The 18347-nt window shown below is 36.3% G+C and overlaps 1 protein-coding gene across 7 annotated transcripts in view; it reads left to right on the top strand.

Moving 5' to 3' along the window:
• LOC134712834 (fibrillin-2-like) overlaps nt 1-18347 on the top strand; it is a 120671-nt gene that overhangs the window by 73801 nt on the left and 28523 nt on the right. For all 7 annotated transcript variants that reach the window (XM_063574784.1, XM_063574785.1, XM_063574791.1 and 4 more), the window contains 11 exons: nt 278-397; nt 1463-1579; nt 1808-1924; nt 2386-2499; nt 2878-2991; nt 3689-3802; nt 4035-4148; nt 4340-4456; nt 4969-5082; nt 6811-6926; nt 7221-7291. In XM_063574784.1, coding sequence (XP_063430854.1) covers nt 278-397; nt 1463-1579; nt 1808-1924; nt 2386-2499; nt 2878-2991; nt 3689-3802; nt 4035-4148; nt 4340-4456; nt 4969-5082; nt 6811-6926; nt 7221-7291 — 1228 coding nt within the window. The remainder of the gene's footprint in view (nt 1-277; nt 398-1462; nt 1580-1807; nt 1925-2385; nt 2500-2877; nt 2992-3688; nt 3803-4034; nt 4149-4339; nt 4457-4968; nt 5083-6810; nt 6927-7220; nt 7292-18347) is intronic.

Raw genomic sequence — 18347 nt, 5'->3', positions numbered from 1 at the left:
AAATTTCTTCAAACATTTTTTTGAGAGGATTAATATTCAACAGCATAGTGAATTGCTCTAAGAGAAAACAAAAATTTTAAGTTCATTTGAATACATTCATTCTGTGTCAGAAACCTATGCTGTGTCAACTATTTAATCACAATCCAAATTTAGAGCGGAATCCAGCTTGAATGTTGTGTCCATACTTGCCCCAACCGTTCAGGGTTCAACCTCTGCAGTCGTATAAAGCTACGCCCTGCGGAGCATCTGGTTAATTTGTGAAATTATTTTTTAATAGATGTCAATGAATGCAATGAGTTTATTGGAATTTGTCAAAATGGTGGACAGTGTGTCAACACAATTGGAAGTTATAGATGTCAATGTCCTCTGGGCTGGCAAGGAACTAACTGTACAGTGGGTAAGTTATAGATGTCAATGTCCTCTAGGCTGGCAAGGAACTAACTGTACAGTGGGTAAGTTATAGATGTCAATGTCCTCTGGGCTGGCAAGGAACTAACTGTACAGTGGGTAATTTATCGATGTCAATGTCCTCTAGGCTGGCAAGGAACTAACTGTACAGTGGGTAAGTTATAGATGTCAATGTCCTCTGGGCTGGCAAGGAACTAACTGTACAGTGGGTAAGTTATAGATGTCAATGTCCTCTAGGCTGGCAAGGAACTAACTGTACAGTGGGTAAGTTATAGATGTCAATGTCCTCTAGGCTGGCAAGGAACTAACTGTACAGTGGGTAAGTTATAGATGTCAATGTCCTCTAGGCTGGCAAGGAACTAACTGTACAGTGGGTAAGTTATAGATGTCAATGTCCTCTAGGCTGGCAAGGAACTAACTGTACAGTGGGTAAGTTATAGATGTCAATGTCCTCTAGGCTGGCAAGGAACTAACTGTACAGTGGGTAAGTTATAGATGTCAATGTCCTCTAGGCTGGCAAGGAACTAACTGTACAGTGGGTAAGTTATAGATGTCAATGTCCTCTAGGCTGGCAAGGAACTAACTGTACAGTGGGTAAGTTATAGATGTCAATGTCCTCTGGGCTGGCAAGGAACTAACTGTACAGTGGGTAAGTTATAGATGTCAATGTCCTCTAGGCTGGCAAGGAACTAACTGTACAGTGGGTAAGTTATAGATGTCAATGTCCTCTAGGCTGGCAAGGAACTAACTGTACAGTGGGTAAGTTATAGATTTCAATGCCCTCTAGGCTTGCAAGGAACTAACTGTACAGTGGGTAAGTTAAATTTACACACGATTGGAAGTAATATATTATAATTTGTTTTTGAGATAAGTTTCATGATTTTCAGATTTTTCTTCCATTAGTTATGTCTGATTGTATTGTTTGACTGTGACATGTTAATATAAATACTGTTAGAATATTAGATATATATGGTCTAACATATCTTTGTAGCTGTCATGTTAATATCAATACTGTTAGTATATTAGATATATATGGTCTAACATATTTTTGTAGATATTGACGAATGTTTGATTGCTAACCCTTGTCTGAATGGAGCTACTTGTAGTAATACACCTGGGCTGTATGAATGTCTATGTGCACCAGGATGGACAGGTCAAAAGTGTCAACTGGGTAAGGATTGCAATATGTTTAAGGAAGATATTAACCAATTCTTTGTTCTATTTGTTTGATATTTTAATAATTTTGTTTATTTTTTTATAAGTTTTGTTGAACAAAAGCAAGGATATCAAGGTTTTAGGAATATTACTGAATGGTTGTATAATATAAAACATCTCTGAAAACAAAACAAAAAGTAATTTTGATTTTTGTAATTTTAAGAGATATATTGATTTTTTCCAGATATAAATGAGTGTATAGATACCAATATTTGTTTAAATGGTGGTTATTGTATGAACACACAGGGATCCTACCAGTGTCAATGTGCTCCCGGATGGACAGGCCCTACCTGTTCTATAGGTCAGTATGTCTTAGTGTAAGGCTTACAAATGTTGATGTAAAATCTATAGTGGGACTCCTCTAAAGTTCTAGTGCAGGACAAATGTTGATGTAACGTCTATAGTGGGACTCCTCTAAAGGTCTAGGACTCCTCTCAAGGTCTAGTGTAGGAATAAATATATGTTTACAATCAAACAACTTTGAGAACAAAAGCTCTGTTTAATATAAATTTCAACAATAAAAAAAAGGGTTTTACCATGTGTCAAGGTCAACCCGTTCCTCAAACATAGATCAGTTGTTTTTAATTTGTGAATGTTTTTAAGTATAATATGTGTTTGTTTATGATTGTGGAATGACTCATGACCATATATAAACTCAGCTGTTTTATGATATTTAATGTTCAATGTTTGTTTATGCTTGTGGAATGATACATGACCATATGAACACTGTTTTATGATAAGTTTAATGTTTATTTATTTTAGATATTGATGAGTGTTTACAGACGCCATGTCTAAATCTGGCTATCTGTACCAATACACCAGGGTCATACCAATGTCAATGCCCTCCAGGATTCACAGGACCTAACTGTGGAATAAGTAGGTTTTTCTTACATTTCAATTGTTCTGACTATAGTGTAAACAGCAATCAATCAATCAATTCTACATTTCTAGCTAGAACCAGCATGCAACATTTGCCAGTTGACATTAATCAAACTATTAATCAATATTGGTTTCTTTTTTTATTAAAAAAATGCATGACACACGGCATACAAGCCATACTTTTTGTCCATAAGTTAAATTTAAGCTATGTCACTCTCTGTAACTATCTTGTAAAACATTTTAAGACCTCAGCAAGGTTTCTTTATTATTTATAAAAAAACAAATGTTTGGTAAGCACTTTGAATAGAACATGAAAATAAAGATATGTTTTAAAAATTGGACCACATGCTTCTAGCAGATATGTTGACATTTCAGACATCAACGAATGCCTGGCTAACCCCTGTTTGTTTGGAGGTACCTGTATAGATACTATTGGATCCTATGTTTGTCAGTGTCCACCTGGCAGGGGAGGTCTCAACTGTAAAAATGGTATGTAATACTCTTCAAGTAATACTGTAATACTGGGTTTGATTTTAAAACTATATGCTATGTTTGTTTTTCTACATTGGCCAAAGATATAGGGGAAGGGTTAAAATCTAAACAAAATCATGTTAAACCTCCCATTGGTGACCTTCAGCTGTTATCTGCTCTATGGTCAGGTTAAGGTCTCTTTGACACATTACTCATTTCCATTTTTAATTTTAAATTATGTTATACATGTATTTCCCTTGACTTTGGTAGATGGGAAGTTTGTTCACACAGAAATATGAATAACTAAGTGAAATGTGCCATTTTTAGGGTAAACAAATTTTAACCAACCACAAACTTGCACAAGGTATGTAGACTTGATGTTCAGAAGAGAAAATATGCCATTAAACAAATGAATTTGAATTGATTATTCATATCAGCATTAACTTTTGCTTACAAAGCTTCTCATGTCTGCTTCATAGCAATGACAGTTAAATTTCATACTTACAAACTTAAATTTGTTTATTCTGGTCTTTATATATGCATAAACATACACCTATGATAGTTATATGTTGTGTTGATATTGTGTGTATTGTAGATACTGATGAGTGTGTATCTAATCCATGTTTCAATGGAGGAACGTGTGAGAACTTGGATGAACTTATACGTATTATGTGTATTGTTGATGAGTGTGTTATAAATATTGTGTGTATTGTAGATACTGATGAGTGTGTATCTAATCCATGTTTCAATGGAGGAACGTGTGAGAACTTGGAAGGATCATACAGGTGTATCTGTCCCAAAGGCTATACTGGAACCAGATGTGAAGGAAGTAAGTATACATAAGGTTATTTCACTAAATTTTCAAAATACAAACAGATATGTGAAACTATAGACAGAACTTGGTTGTAATATTTCCTGTGCCAAGGTCCCAAACGAGCAATTTTGGACTCCTTGGAGCCTCTAGATTTGATTAATTCAATGAATAGTTTAAATTTATGAAATTGAAATAGATTTGAGTTCTGTTTGTATATAAATATCACTTTTTTATCACTTTTTTCTAGATGTGAATGAATGTTTAACCATCCCTTGTAAAAATGGTGGAACCTGTTTTGATAATGTAGGATCCTTTTCATGTATATGTGCTCCAGGCTGGGAAGGTCCAGAGTGTACAGTTGGTAAGTTAGTTTAAAGGATGGTTTGTCATTAAATTAACGACGAGAGTTTCTAACTTAGAAAGAATTTAATATAACATTGGTAAAAATGAATAGAAAATAGTTTATTAAATACGGTACCTTTCAGAATTAGTTTATGAATATGAAGACAATATTTCTTGTCATTTACTTTGACATTTTCTTTTGATTTTCAGATATAGATGAATGTATAAGGTTCAGTCCATGTCAGAACGGAGCTCAGTGTACCAACACACTTGGGTCATACACCTGTTCTTGTCCAGCAGGATGGACTGGTCCTAACTGTGATATAGGTAAGATTCTTATCCCATTGAAACAGATATTTCCAGGATTTTTCTGATTTCTCGAATTGAATTACAGTGTAACCCAAATATTCCGACACAGGGGGACCAGAAAAAAATGTCAGATTAAGCAAGGTGTCAAAATACTCGGGTTTTTCCTGCAAAGATAGGCATATTTTGGGACCATGAAAATTTGTCAGTTAAAGCAGGATGTTGGAATACTTAAGTGTTGGATTAGGCAGGTTTCACTGTACTGACAATATACCTATGACAAAGTGAAGCAGGGAAACTGTGTGATTTCTAGTTTGCTCATTAAGTTTTGTTAATCAGCAGGTTATGTCTTAAATTCTGTAGAACCAGTTACTCCTTTCATTTTAAACTTTCAGAGAATCATTATTTATTTATACTCCTCCTGTTGTATTTGATATTCTAATGAGGTTTCAATAAACAAAAGAAAAAAAACACTTTGATAGGTTTCTCCATTATGTTGTAATTTCAACTAAGATATTTAATAATATTTGTAGATATAAATGAGTGTTTTAACAACCCCTGCTTGAATGGAGGTACTTGTGTGAACAACTTAGGATCCTATCAGTGTATATGTCCACCAGACTACACTGGACCTAACTGTGAAATCAGTAAGTATCGAGGGATTTGTTTTAAAGAAGGATTTTAGCTGCTTGAATCTTTATGAGTTTTAAGTGTATCTTATTAGAAAGAAGTGAATTCTCAAAAATACTGAACTTTGAGGAAAATTCAAAACAGAAAGTCCCTAATTGAATGGCAAAATCAATAGCTAAAACACATCAAATGAACAGGGGTTAAAAAATCCACTAGCCCGACGCCCGGGACTAGACATTTACGTCTCGGGCAACCAAAACTTATAACCCAGTATGCCCGACGGACTAGTAACAAAAAATTCTTGGCGTGTCTAAAATAGAAAGTGGAAAATCCCTTCATCACTTTTCTGTCTTAGCCAATCAGATTCAATTACGTCATCCGGGATTCCATGAATTTGAACTGGTTTTTACAGGTCCTCACCTCATGCACAGTAACATAACGGAACATAACACAGTAACAGTTTTAAAAATAGAACAAATAACTCCGGGTGGCCCGGTATCATGTATTGATCTCAGTTATTGTACTTTCAATATCGATTTCTCGTTATATGTTATAATGGGGATATTTTTCATTGGTTCTGTCTAGTTTTTCAATTAACAGTACCGGGGGGGGGGGGGAGGTATAATGTATTGATAGGTATTGATCCGTCTAGACTCTTGTCGGACAACTGTTTAAGCAGGGAGCACGAAACTATGTCAATGCAACAAAATATATCAACATATTTTACTACGGCAAGCGCAGAAACTTCATCAACTTCAAGTTCAAAGCGAAAATCGGCAAATGAAGGGGATTCTAATGAGGCTGATACATCTAAAAAAAATAGAAAGTACGATCGGGACAAGCGAAAAAGAACGTTCATAGCGACATGGAATGAAAGATTCCCGTGGGCAACGTCGGTTGTTAAGGATGAAAAGCCCGAGACTATGTACTGTGAATACTGTCGGTGTTTTCCCGAGTATGCAAATAAAAAATACGCCTTGTATGTGGGGACATCAAACATAAGAATTGATCCACTTGCTTCCCATGATAAAACAAATGAACATGTTTTCTGTGCAAGAAAATATTTAACGGCCCGGCAAAGTACTACAACAGATAAAAACAAACTAGTTTATAGAAAAAAAGTGACTCCTGTCGAAAAGCATATTTTCAAAGCTTTAGTGAAATTATCTGACAAAGAAAAAAACAAAATGAGATATCTGTTTATATCCTTGTTATAATTAAAAAATAAAACATAAACCTCATTTGATTTATTTTATTAAATTATAGTGTACAAATGCCCTTTCAAAACATGACACACATTCCCAGCATCTTATGCAGCACACCCTGAGTGATTTGTAAGTGATACTTGGGCTAGCAGGTTGGTTTTGATGGGCTAGCAGTTCTTGAAACAGGGCTAGTAAAATCCTCCTGCTAAAAAGTCCTGGGCTAGTTAGCTGTAACAAAAATTTTTAACCCCTGATGAATGAATAACAACTGTGCTATTTCTGATTTGGTACAGGAATTTTCTTATTAGATATTGTTTACTTGTAATTCATTATAATACAGAGCCTGAATCCACAGCATACATTCACCATATTTACACTTATAATCAAAAACATCATTTTAAAACAATATTTTTTTGATTTCTTGTTTATTTATTACCATTTAAAAACACATGGCAAAATTTTAAACAAAACAAAGATTTGAAATTTACAAATTTATTTTATTTCAGTCCTTTTTTAAAACAGTGTTGAATTCTTTTTCAGATATATTGACCGGATTCCAATACAACTTCAAAGTTTTAAATACATCATGGACCCCACAACTGATGAACAACAGAAGTTCAGAGTATATCATGCAAGCTGCATCTTTCTGTGCAGATGTAAGAATAGATTAATAGATCATTTCAGATTGTTTTATTGTATATTCTGAGAGAAAATTACATTGAAATATTCAATTAAGTTAAGATATACATCTCACTATGCTAGCTTATCAAATCATAAATAAAGAGATACCTAACAGTTAATGTCGCTTATATTTAGTAAGATAAACTTGTAAAATTTGAATATATCAGAGCACCAGGAACTACCAACCAAATTACTGTACAGTGTTTTAAATTGATGCATCTTAAAACCTGATTCAAAAATCATGCGCAAAGTTTCTTTGTTTTTTTTAGGTTAACAGAATTATTCGTCAGTATCCCAATTTGTTCCCTAATTTCAAAGAATGCAAAGTGACTGAGTTTATGTAAGTAAACCTCCTATACTTATTGTATCACATATAGTCTTTATTTAAGAAACGTACAGTATATCCTTACCACCATTTATAGGAAATGCTTATGTTTAGTAGGATAAAGTTAAAAGAAATAGTTTTAATTCAGAAATTATTGTAGCATTTATTATTGCGATTCTTTAAAAATAGACAAAATGTAAGATTAATAATTGCGATGTCAGGATAATCTTCATACAGATATATATATCAGATATAAGAATGTGACTTCTTATTATTGAGATACTTAATCAGTCACATTATTTTTAAAAACCTCATAAAAATTTCTGCATTTACAGTTACTTAAATTTACATCTTGCATTGAATAGACAAGTCTTTTTTTTGAGTATACTTATTAAAATTATTTTTTTAGAAATTGAAATTTGTTTTAATTTTAGACAGTAATTTTCAGTAATTTTATTTTAAAGCATGTAAAAACATGGTTTCTCTAATTTTCATGCTATTTTCACATTTCCTGACCGGTGTGAGAAAAATATCAGAAAGGTGAATACGACACACACGGAAAGCAAACAACTACCAGACCATTTAACTGACCTGTACAAACGGTCCATACGGAAACTTAAGGAATGTGAAGCAGTTAGAGTTAGAAATTTGTTGTTGGAATATCAAGATGTTTTTTCCAAAGATGACTTTGATATAGGTTTGTTTAATGGAGATGTGAAGCACAGAATAGACACAGGAGATGCAAAACCAATTAGACAAAAGCTTCGTAGAACGCCACTCCATTTTGAAAAAGAGGAAGAAGAGCATCTTAAACATATGTTGGAGAAGAATGTTATACAGGTATCAAACTCTGAGTGGGCAGCTACTCCGGTATTAGTAAGAAAGAAGGATGGTAGCTTGAGGTACTGTGTTGATTATCGTTCTTTAAATAAAGTAACTATAAAAGACGCATTTCCGATTCCAAACATCGAATCTTGCTTAGATACACTTGGTGGAAATGTATTTATGTCATCGCTGGACATGGCCGCAGGGTATTGGCAGTTGCAGGTTGACGAAAGGGATAGACACAAGACGGCCTTTATTACAAAGTATGGTCAGTTTGAACATGTAAAATTAGCCTTTGGTCTGTGTAATAGTCCTGCTACTTTCAGTAGAGTGATACAGCTTGTCTTGCAAGGACTGGCATGGAAAGAGTGTTTGGCTTATCTTGATGATGTTCTAGTTTTAGGCGACAGTTTTTCAAATCATTTGGAAAACTTAAAACAGGTACTGGACAGATTCAGGAAATATAACTTGAAGTTAAAGCCAAAAAAGTGTAATTTATTCCAGCAAGAGGTTAAATTCTTGGGAAAGATTGTCAGTGCTGAAGGAGTAAAAGTCAATCCAGAAAATGTTGAAGTCGTTAAAAATTGGCCAATCCCAAAGAATAAAAAAAATGTAGAGTCCTATTTAGGTTTTATGAATTATCATCGGGATCACATACCTAGATATTCAAGTATAGCACTACCCCTCCATGAGATTGTAAGACTGAAAGAACCTTTTATTTGGCAAGAAAGGCACCAACGAGCATTTGACACATTGAAGAAATGTTTAATTGACGCTGTTATATTACACTACCCTAGCTCACATGGTACATACATATTGGATACAGACGCTTCTGATGATACAATAGGTGCTGAACTTAGTCAAGTGCAATATGGAGAAGAGAAAACTCTTAGTTTTGCAAGCAAGGTACTAGCACCTGCTCAACGTAAATACTGTACAACGAGAAAAGAACTTCTTGCTATTATTGCATTTACCCGACAGTACAGACATTATCTTCTTGGTAAACCCTTTATTGTTAGGACGGACCACAATAGCCTTATTTGGCTATTGAACTTCAAAAACATAGAGGGACAACTAGCACGTTGGATTGAGGAACTTGCACAGTATCAAATGGTTATACAACATCGAGCTGGTAAACAACACACGAACGCCGATGGACTATCAAGAATATCTGATACACTACCAGCCTGTTCCGAATATCAACCCATCATTGAATTGAACCAGCTTCCTTGCGGCGGATGTGATTTTTGCACAAGGGCCAGGAATCAATGGAAAGTGTTTGAAGAAGAAGTTGACTATGCGCAGACTATAGCAGTCCGACGTATATCGCCCGAAGATGGAGGATGTAATTGGATAGAGGGTCATACTTCAAAGGAAATCAGTGAGGAACAGAAAAGGGATAAAGATTTAAAATGCCTCATTGAATGGTTTGAAAGAAATCATGAACCTACCATCTTAGAACTTCAGTTAAGCAGTCCAGCAGTTAGACATTTTTGGACCTGCCGCACCCAATTGAGAATTGTAAACGAGGTGCTTTATTATGAATGGGAAGACCCTGTTGAACCAAGGATGCTGTTGATGGTTCCAAAAAATATGAGAAGGCAGGTATTAGAGTTGTGCCATAATTTGCCGTTGTCGGGTCATATGGGACAGACTAAAACATTAATGAAGCTTAAACAGTACGCTCTTTGGCATGGAATGTCAACTGATTCCAAGATGTATGTAAAATCCTGTGGCATATGCAACAAAAACAAGAGAGCAAGAGAACATTCTAGGGCAAAGCTAGGCCAATATCACTCGGGAATACCATTAGAAAGAGTACACATGGATATACTTGGTCCTTTACCACTGACAGAACAAAAGAACAAGTATATATTAATGGTAATTGATCAATTTACCAAGTGGATTGAGTGTTATCCCTTGCCAAATCAAACTGCAGATACTGTTGCGAGAGCCCTGGTTGATGGATTTATCTCTAAGTTTGGATGTCCGTTGGAATTACATACTGACCAAGGAAAAAATATGGATGGCGTTATGATCAGAAAGCTATGTGATCTACTGCAAATAAAAAAGACCAGGACAACACCTTACCACCCTTCCTCTAACGGGCAAATCGAAAGGTACAATAGCATAATTTTACAGGCTATCAGATGCTTTATCAAGAAACAGCAGAATAAATGGGACAAATATTTGCAACTGCTTGCAGGGGCAATCAGAGCAACACCGAGCAGACAGACAGGTTTTTCGGCAAACTTTTTAATGTTTGGTAGAGAGGTTAATCAACCTATTGATTTATCTTTTGGACTTTTGGCTGTAAACCAACGTGAAAAAGAGACTGTAGAATACATACAAGATCTGATTATTATGCTGAATTTGATACATGATATTGCTAGGGATAATCTTAAATCAGCACAGCAACGACAAAAGAGAGATTATGATCTAAGGGCAAGATTTAAAACCTACTACAAAGGGGATGCTGTTTACAAACGTGATTCAGTTACTAAAATCGGACAATCCAAAAAACTGAAATCTCCATGGAAAGGACCCTATATAGTAACTAAAGTGATAAATCCTGTTTTGTTTCAAATAAGCGACAGAAAGAAAGACTGGATCGTACACCATGATCGATTAAAAATATGTACGGACGGTGAACTTCCGGTGTGGCTACAACGGAAAAGATCTGACCTATGTAAACAGGTTCAGGAAACAGATGCAAAAACCCCAGAAGATAAAGAGACAGGTATGAATCTGGAGCCATTATTTGATGAGTCGAGTCTTATTACATCGGAAATTCCGATGTACCGTGACGCGTCAGTAGAAACATCGGATGTTCCGATGTACCGTGATACTGCAGTTGAAACATCGGATGTTCCGATGTACCGTGACGACACTGCAGCGAATGACGCTTATCGATTAGAAGACTCACTTTATCTCCAAAACATGTCGGAAGATGGCCACAGAATCGTTGTTAACAGTTTGAATGATATTGATATTATTCCGGAGATGGATGATACAGTTATCTACGATTTTGACAACGATGACAGGGATGTTAATATACAAGAATGTTCAACAGAAGGGTCGAGAACAAAGCGGAAAGTGAAGAAGCCCGCTTATTTGTGCGACTATGTTGAATAATTTAGACAAGATATTGTTTTATTTGTATATATGTATAGTGATGTTTTGTGTTTTGTAATTATACTGTGTTGTTCAATAAATATTGCAGTATACATATCCGTCATGTATATTTTGTCAAGTTTACTTGTATTGTTTTTGTGCGTCCTATCTGTCCTATATGTTTGTCTGGTATTGTAAACGGTTTGATTTGATTTTGTTTTCCTGACGAACTATTTAGTTGTTTCTTGTGTGTGTTTGTTTGCGTTTCTATATTTAAGTATAGATTCAATATATAATATATATGCATATTTATCTTTATTTATATAGTCTATTATAGATGATGGACGATTTTGAACCAGACTATGAACCAATAGAGGGTGAAATTCCGGAACCTCGTTCGACAATTAGAGGCAGTTCTAAACGTAAGAGTAAAGTGCAATCTTGTCCAATTTGCCAAGGCAGATTTACTAATGTTAGGAGACATGTTATTTGTTCCCATCTCCCTTGGTATACCTCGCCCCTCACAGCATGTTGGACTTGTAAACTACAGTTGGCACAAGAAAAGTTGGTACAGGTTCATATGGTAAACATACACAACAGCCAGGAGGAACAACATAAATTTGATACTTTACAGCATGGGAAAAGATGGACATACTTAATGAACGGTTTATTGGATGATATTGCTAAACGTATACCAGTTAAATTTGAAGGTTTGATCGAATTTGTTCAAAAGCATTCAGATTTTTCAATTTGTTCCGGTGGGGTACATCATTGGTCAGATATGCCATTATTAAAGCTGTTTAATGAGGTAAACATTTACAAGCCGTCCCATCTTTTACATTCAGCCTACCCACCTACAGATCCCCATTCGTTACTTCATTGGAAAATTCTGGCACTTCTGATAGCCCATACAGAATCAGGAGAAAATTTAGTCACTTTCGAAAGAGAACTAGAACTGCATCCTACTCAAAGAACAAAACATTTAGTCTCACTTGTTGATAGCCATTTTCATCTGGATTTATATTTAAAAGAGACCAGACATTCTGGTCTACCGTCATTAACATGGGATGAAACAGACAGACACGTGGAAATTCAGTTCTTAATTTCAAACTACTGCTTTCCGCGTAATTGGCCATCCAGCAAAGACCGACACCAGCTCAGAAAAGATAAAAGATTGATGTTCACGTTTGGTATACACCCAAGGATGGTAGCAAGGGAAACAAGACGACAGATGGAGAGTTGGTTGTCGGACCTGGAAGTGTTGGTCGAGGCAAAGAATGTATGTGCAATTGGGGAATGTGGGTTAGACGCTCAACAGGCTTCGGAGCGGGATATTAGCAGGCAAATGGAAGTTCTGGATAGCCAGCTACAGTTGGCTAAGGCAAAACAGCTGCCAGTAGTCATCCACTGTAGGGGATTGTCTGGAGAAGATAGTACAGACGACAGATGTTTAGATGTTATGAGGAAAGTGTTGGAAAAGGACCATCGTATACATAGACATTGTTTCGGGGGTAACATTGGTATGTATAGGAAATGGAAAAGTTACTTTCCGAATTGTAAATTTGGGATTTCCCCTTTTTTGTTGATGGAGGAGAAATATCCTGATATAAGATCGACAGTATGTAACATGGATATCAACGATATTATTATTGAGACAGATGCGCCTTACCTTAGTAACAAAGGAGGAAGAACAGGATGTCCATCTATGACTTATGACATAGCTCAAAAATTGGCAAATCTATTCAATGTATCTCTCATGGAGGTAGCCTGTGTTACAACTTCAAACGTTCTGAAGTTGTATAACATAAAGCATTAGTTCATGGATTTATGTGATTTTAAAACTGTACAAAGCTTTCTTTAGTAGTTATGCCTTTAACTTTTATGTGTGCTTTATGTGTGGGATAAAAACATTTGTCACGTGTGCGTACCTGTATATATGTTTGTTTATTCATGTTTTATCGGTTTTAGTTAATCTAAGAATTTTGATGTGAGACAATATCTGTCTTGGATTTGCAGACGAACTTAATTCTAAAAACTTGAACAGTAACGAAATCCTATCAAATAGAAGGGAGAGGAATGTGGAGTACGCCGGTTAGGCACAATCAAACATGATATGCATTAGTCAAGAGAGTTCCGAATGGTCGGGGATTCCCTCAGAGTTACTATAGACGGCCAAGCTGACAGACGTGTTCCCTGATCGTAGGAGCCTGGAATTCGGTGCTGTACACAGACCCGTGTAACTCTCAGCCTAAGAGTATTCAGCGACACTCTTGGGTAAGTCATATATATATATTAGTATATATATTAGTATACTTATGTCACTTATGTCACCACTTATGGCTATCCAGAACTTCCATTTGCCTGCTAATATCCCGCTCCGAAGCCTGTTGAGCGTCTAACCCACATTCCCCAATTGCACATACATTCTTTGCCTCGACCAACACTTCCAGGTCCGACAACCAACTCTCCATCTGTCGTCTTGTTTCCCTTGCTACCATCCTTGGGTGTATACCAAACGTGAACATCAATCTTTTATCTTTTCTGAGCTGGTGTCGGTCTTTGCTGGATGGCCAATTACGCGGAAAGCAGTAGTTTGAAATTAAGAACTGAATTTCCACGTGTCTGTCTGTTTCATCCCATGTTAATGACGGTAGACCAGAATGTCTGGTCTCTTTTAAATATAAATCCAGATGAAAATGGCTATCAACAAGTGAGACTAAATGTTTTGTTCTTTGAGTAGGATGCAGTTCTAGTTCTCTTTCGAAAGTGACTAAATTTTCTCCTGATTCTGTATGGGCTATCAGAAGTGCCAGAATTTTCCAATGAAGTAACGAATGGGGATCTGTAGGTGGGTAGGCTGAATGTAAAAGATGGGACGGCTTGTAAATGTTTACCTCATTAAACAGCTTTAATAATGGCATATCTGACCAATGATGTACCCCACCGGAACAAATTGAAAAATCTGAATGCTTTTGAACAAATTCGATCAAACCTTCAAATTTAACTGGTATACGTTTAGCAATATCATCCAATAAACCGTTCATTAAGTATGTCCATCTTTTCCCATGCTGTAAAGTATCAAATTTATGTTGTTCCTCCTGGCTGTTGTGTATGTTTACCATATGAACCTGTACCAACTTTTCTTGTGCCAACTGTAGTTTACAAGTCCAACATGCTGTGAGGGGCGAGGTATACCAAGGGAGATGGGAACAAATAACATGTCTCCTAACATTAGTAAATCTGCCTTGGCAAATTGGACAAGATTGCACTTTACTCTTACGTTTAGAACTGCCTCTAATTGTCGAACGAGGTTCCGGAATTTCACCCTCTATTGGTTCATAGTCTGGTTCAAAATCGTCCATCATCTATAATAGACTATATAAATAAAGATAAATATGCATATATATTATATATTGAATCTATACTTAAATATAGAAACGCAAACAAACACACACAAGAAACAACTAAATAGTTCGTCAGGAAAACAAAATCAAATCAAACCGTTTACAATACCAGACAAACATATAGGACAGATAGGACGCACAAAAACAATACAAGTAAACTTGACAAAATATACATGACGGATATGTATACTGCAATATTTATTGAACAACACAGTATAATTACAAAACACAAAACATCACTATACATATATACAAATAAAACAATATCTTGTCTAAATTATTCAACATAGTCGCACAAATAAGCGGGCTTCTTCACTTTCCGCTTTGTTCTCGACCCTTCTGTTGAACATTCTTGTATATTAACATCCCTGTCATCGTTGTCAAAATCGTAGATAACTGTATCATCCATCTCCGGAATAATATCAATATCATTCAAACTGTTAACAACGATTCTGTGGCCATCTTCCGACATGTTTTGGAGATAAAGTGAGTCTTCTAATCGATAAGCGTCATTCGCTGCAGTGTCGTCACGGTACATCGGAACATCCGATGTTTCAACTGCAGTATCACGGTACATCGGAACATCCGATGTTTCTACTGACGCGTCACGGTACATCGGAATTTCCGATGTAATAAGACTCGACTCATCAAATAATGGCTCCAGATTCATACCTGTCTCTTTATCTTCTGGGGTTTTTGCATCTGTTTCCTGAACCTGTTTACATAGGTCAGATCTTTTCCGTTGTAGCCACACCGGAAGTTCACCGTCCGTACATATTTTTAATCGATCATGGTGTACGATCCAGTCTTTCTTTCTGTCGCTTATTTGAAACAAAACAGGATTTATCACTTTAGTTACTATATAGGGTCCTTTCCATGGAGATTTCAGTTTTTTGGATTGTCCGATTTTAGTAACTGAATCACGTTTGTAAACAGCATCCCCTTTGTAGTAGGTTTTAAATCTTGCCCTTAGATCATAATCTCTCTTTTGTCGTTGCTGTGCTGATTTAAGATTATCCCTAGCAATATCATGTATCAAATTCAGCATAATAATCAGATCTTGTATGTATTCTACAGTCTCTTTTTCACGTTGGTTTACAGCCAAAAGTCCAAAAGATAAATCAATAGGTTGATTAACCTCTCTACCAAACATTAAAAAGTTTGCCGAAAAACCTGTCTGTCTGCTCGGTGTTGCTCTGATTGCCCCTGCAAGCAGTTGCAAATATTTGTCCCATTTATTCTGCTGTTTCTTGATAAAGCATCTGATAGCCTGTAAAATTATGCTATTGTACCTTTCGATTTGCCCGTTAGAGGAAGGGTGGTAAGGTGTTGTCCTGGTCTTTTTTATTTGCAGTAGATCACATAGCTTTCTGATCATAACGCCATCCATATTTTTTCCTTGGTCAGTATGTAATTCCAACGGACATCCAAACTTAGAGATAAATCCATCAACCAGGGCTCTCGCAACAGTATCTGCAGTTTGATTTGGCAAGGGATAACACTCAATCCACTTGGTAAATTGATCAATTACCATTAATATATACTTGTTCTTTTGTTCTGTCAGTGGTAAAGGACCAAGTATATCCATGTGTACTCTTTCTAATGGTATTCCCGAGTGATATTGGCCTAGCTTTGCCCTAGAATGTTCTCTTGCTCTCTTGTTTTTGTTGCATATGCCACAGGATTTTACATACATCTTGGAATCAGTTGACATTCCATGCCAAAGAGCGTACTGTTTAAGCTTCATTAATGTTTTAGTCTGTCCCATATGACCCGACAACGGCAAATTATGGCACAACTCTAATACCTGCCTTCTCATATTTTTTGGAACCATCAACAGCATCCTTGGTTCAACAGGGTCTTCCCATTCATAATAAAGCACCTCGTTTACAATTCTCAATTGGGTGCGGCAGGTCCAAAAATGTCTAACTGCTGGACTGCTTAACTGAAGTTCTAAGATGGTAGGTTCATGATTTCTTTCAAACCATTCAATGAGGCATTTTAAATCTTTATCCCTTTTCTGTTCCTCACTGATTTCCTTTGAAGTATGACCCTCTATCCAATTACATCCTCCATCTTCGGGCGATATACGTCGGACTGCTATAGTCTGCGCATAGTCAACTTCTTCTTCAAACACTTTCCATTGATTCCTGGCCCTTGTGCAAAAATCACATCCGCCGCAAGGAAGCTGGTTCAATTCAATGATGGGTTGATATTCGGAACAGGCTGGTAGTGTATCAGATATTCTTGATAGTCCATCGGCGTTCGTGTGTTGTTTACCAGCTCGATGTTGTATAACCATTTGATACTGTGCAAGTTCCTCAATCCAACGTGCTAGTTGTCCCTCTATGTTTTTGAAGTTCAATAGCCAAATAAGGCTATTGTGGTCCGTCCTAACAATAAAGGGTTTACCAAGAAGATAATGTCTGTACTGTCGGGTAAATGCAATAATAGCAAGAAGTTCTTTTCTCGTTGTACAGTATTTACGTTGAGCAGGTGCTAGTACCTTGCTTGCAAAACTAAGAGTTTTCTCTTCTCCATATTGCACTTGACTAAGTTCAGCACCTATTGTATCATCAGAAGCGTCTGTATCCAATATGTATGTACCATGTGAGCTAGGGTAGTGTAATATAACAGCGTCAATTAAACATTTCTTCAATGTGTCAAATGCTCGTTGGTGCCTTTCTTGCCAAATAAAAGGTTCTTTCAGTCTTACAATCTCATGGAGGGGTAGTGCTATACTTGAATATCTAGGTATGTGATCCCGATGATAATTCATAAAACCTAAATAGGACTCTACATTTTTTTTATTCTTTGGGATTGGCCAATTTTTAACGACTTCAACATTTTCTGGATTGACTTTTACTCCTTCAGCACTGACAATCTTTCCCAAGAATTTAACCTCTTGCTGGAATAAATTACACTTTTTTGGCTTTAACTTCAAGTTATATTTCCTGAATCTGTCCAGTACCTGTTTTAAGTTTTCCAAATGATTTGAAAAACTGTCGCCTAAAACTAGAACATCATCAAGATAAGCCAAACACTCTTTCCATGCCAGTCCTTGCAAGACAAGCTGTATCACTCTACTGAAAGTAGCAGGACTATTACACAGACCAAAGGCTAATTTTACATGTTCAAACTGACCATACTTTGTAATAAAGGCCGTCTTGTGTCTATCCCTTTCGTCAACCTGCAACTGCCAATACCCTGCGGCCATGTCCAGCGATGACATAAATACATTTCCACCAAGTGTATCTAAGCAAGATTCGATGTTTGGAATCGGAAATGCGTCTTTTATAGTTACTTTATTTAAAGAACGATAATCAACACAGTACCTCAAGCTACCATCCTTCTTTCTTACTAATACCGGAGTAGCTGCCCACTCAGAGTTTGATACCTGTATAACATTCTTCTCCAACATATGTTTAAGATGCTCTTCTTCCTCTTTTTCAAAATGGAGTGGCGTTCTACGAAGCTTTTGTCTAATTGGTTTTGCATCTCCTGTGTCTATTCTGTGCTTCACATCTCCATTAAACAAACCTATATCAAAGTCATCTTTGGAAAAAACATCTTGATATTCCAACAACAAATTTCTAACTCTAACTGCTTCACATTCCTTAAGTTTCCGTATGGACCGTTTGTACAGGTCAGTTAAATGGTCTGGTAGTTGTTTGCTTTCCGTGTGTGTCGTATTCACCTTTCTGATATTTGCTGAATATTTTCCACAT

The sequence above is a fragment of the Mytilus trossulus genome, chromosome 3, assembly GCF_036588685.1.
Source record: "Mytilus trossulus isolate FHL-02 chromosome 3, PNRI_Mtr1.1.1.hap1, whole genome shotgun sequence".
NCBI classification, from domain to species: Eukaryota; Metazoa; Mollusca; class Bivalvia; order Mytilida; family Mytilidae; genus Mytilus; species Mytilus trossulus.
The sequence above is the reverse complement of the archived record's forward strand: the minus strand, read 5'-3'. Positions and strand labels throughout refer to the sequence as shown.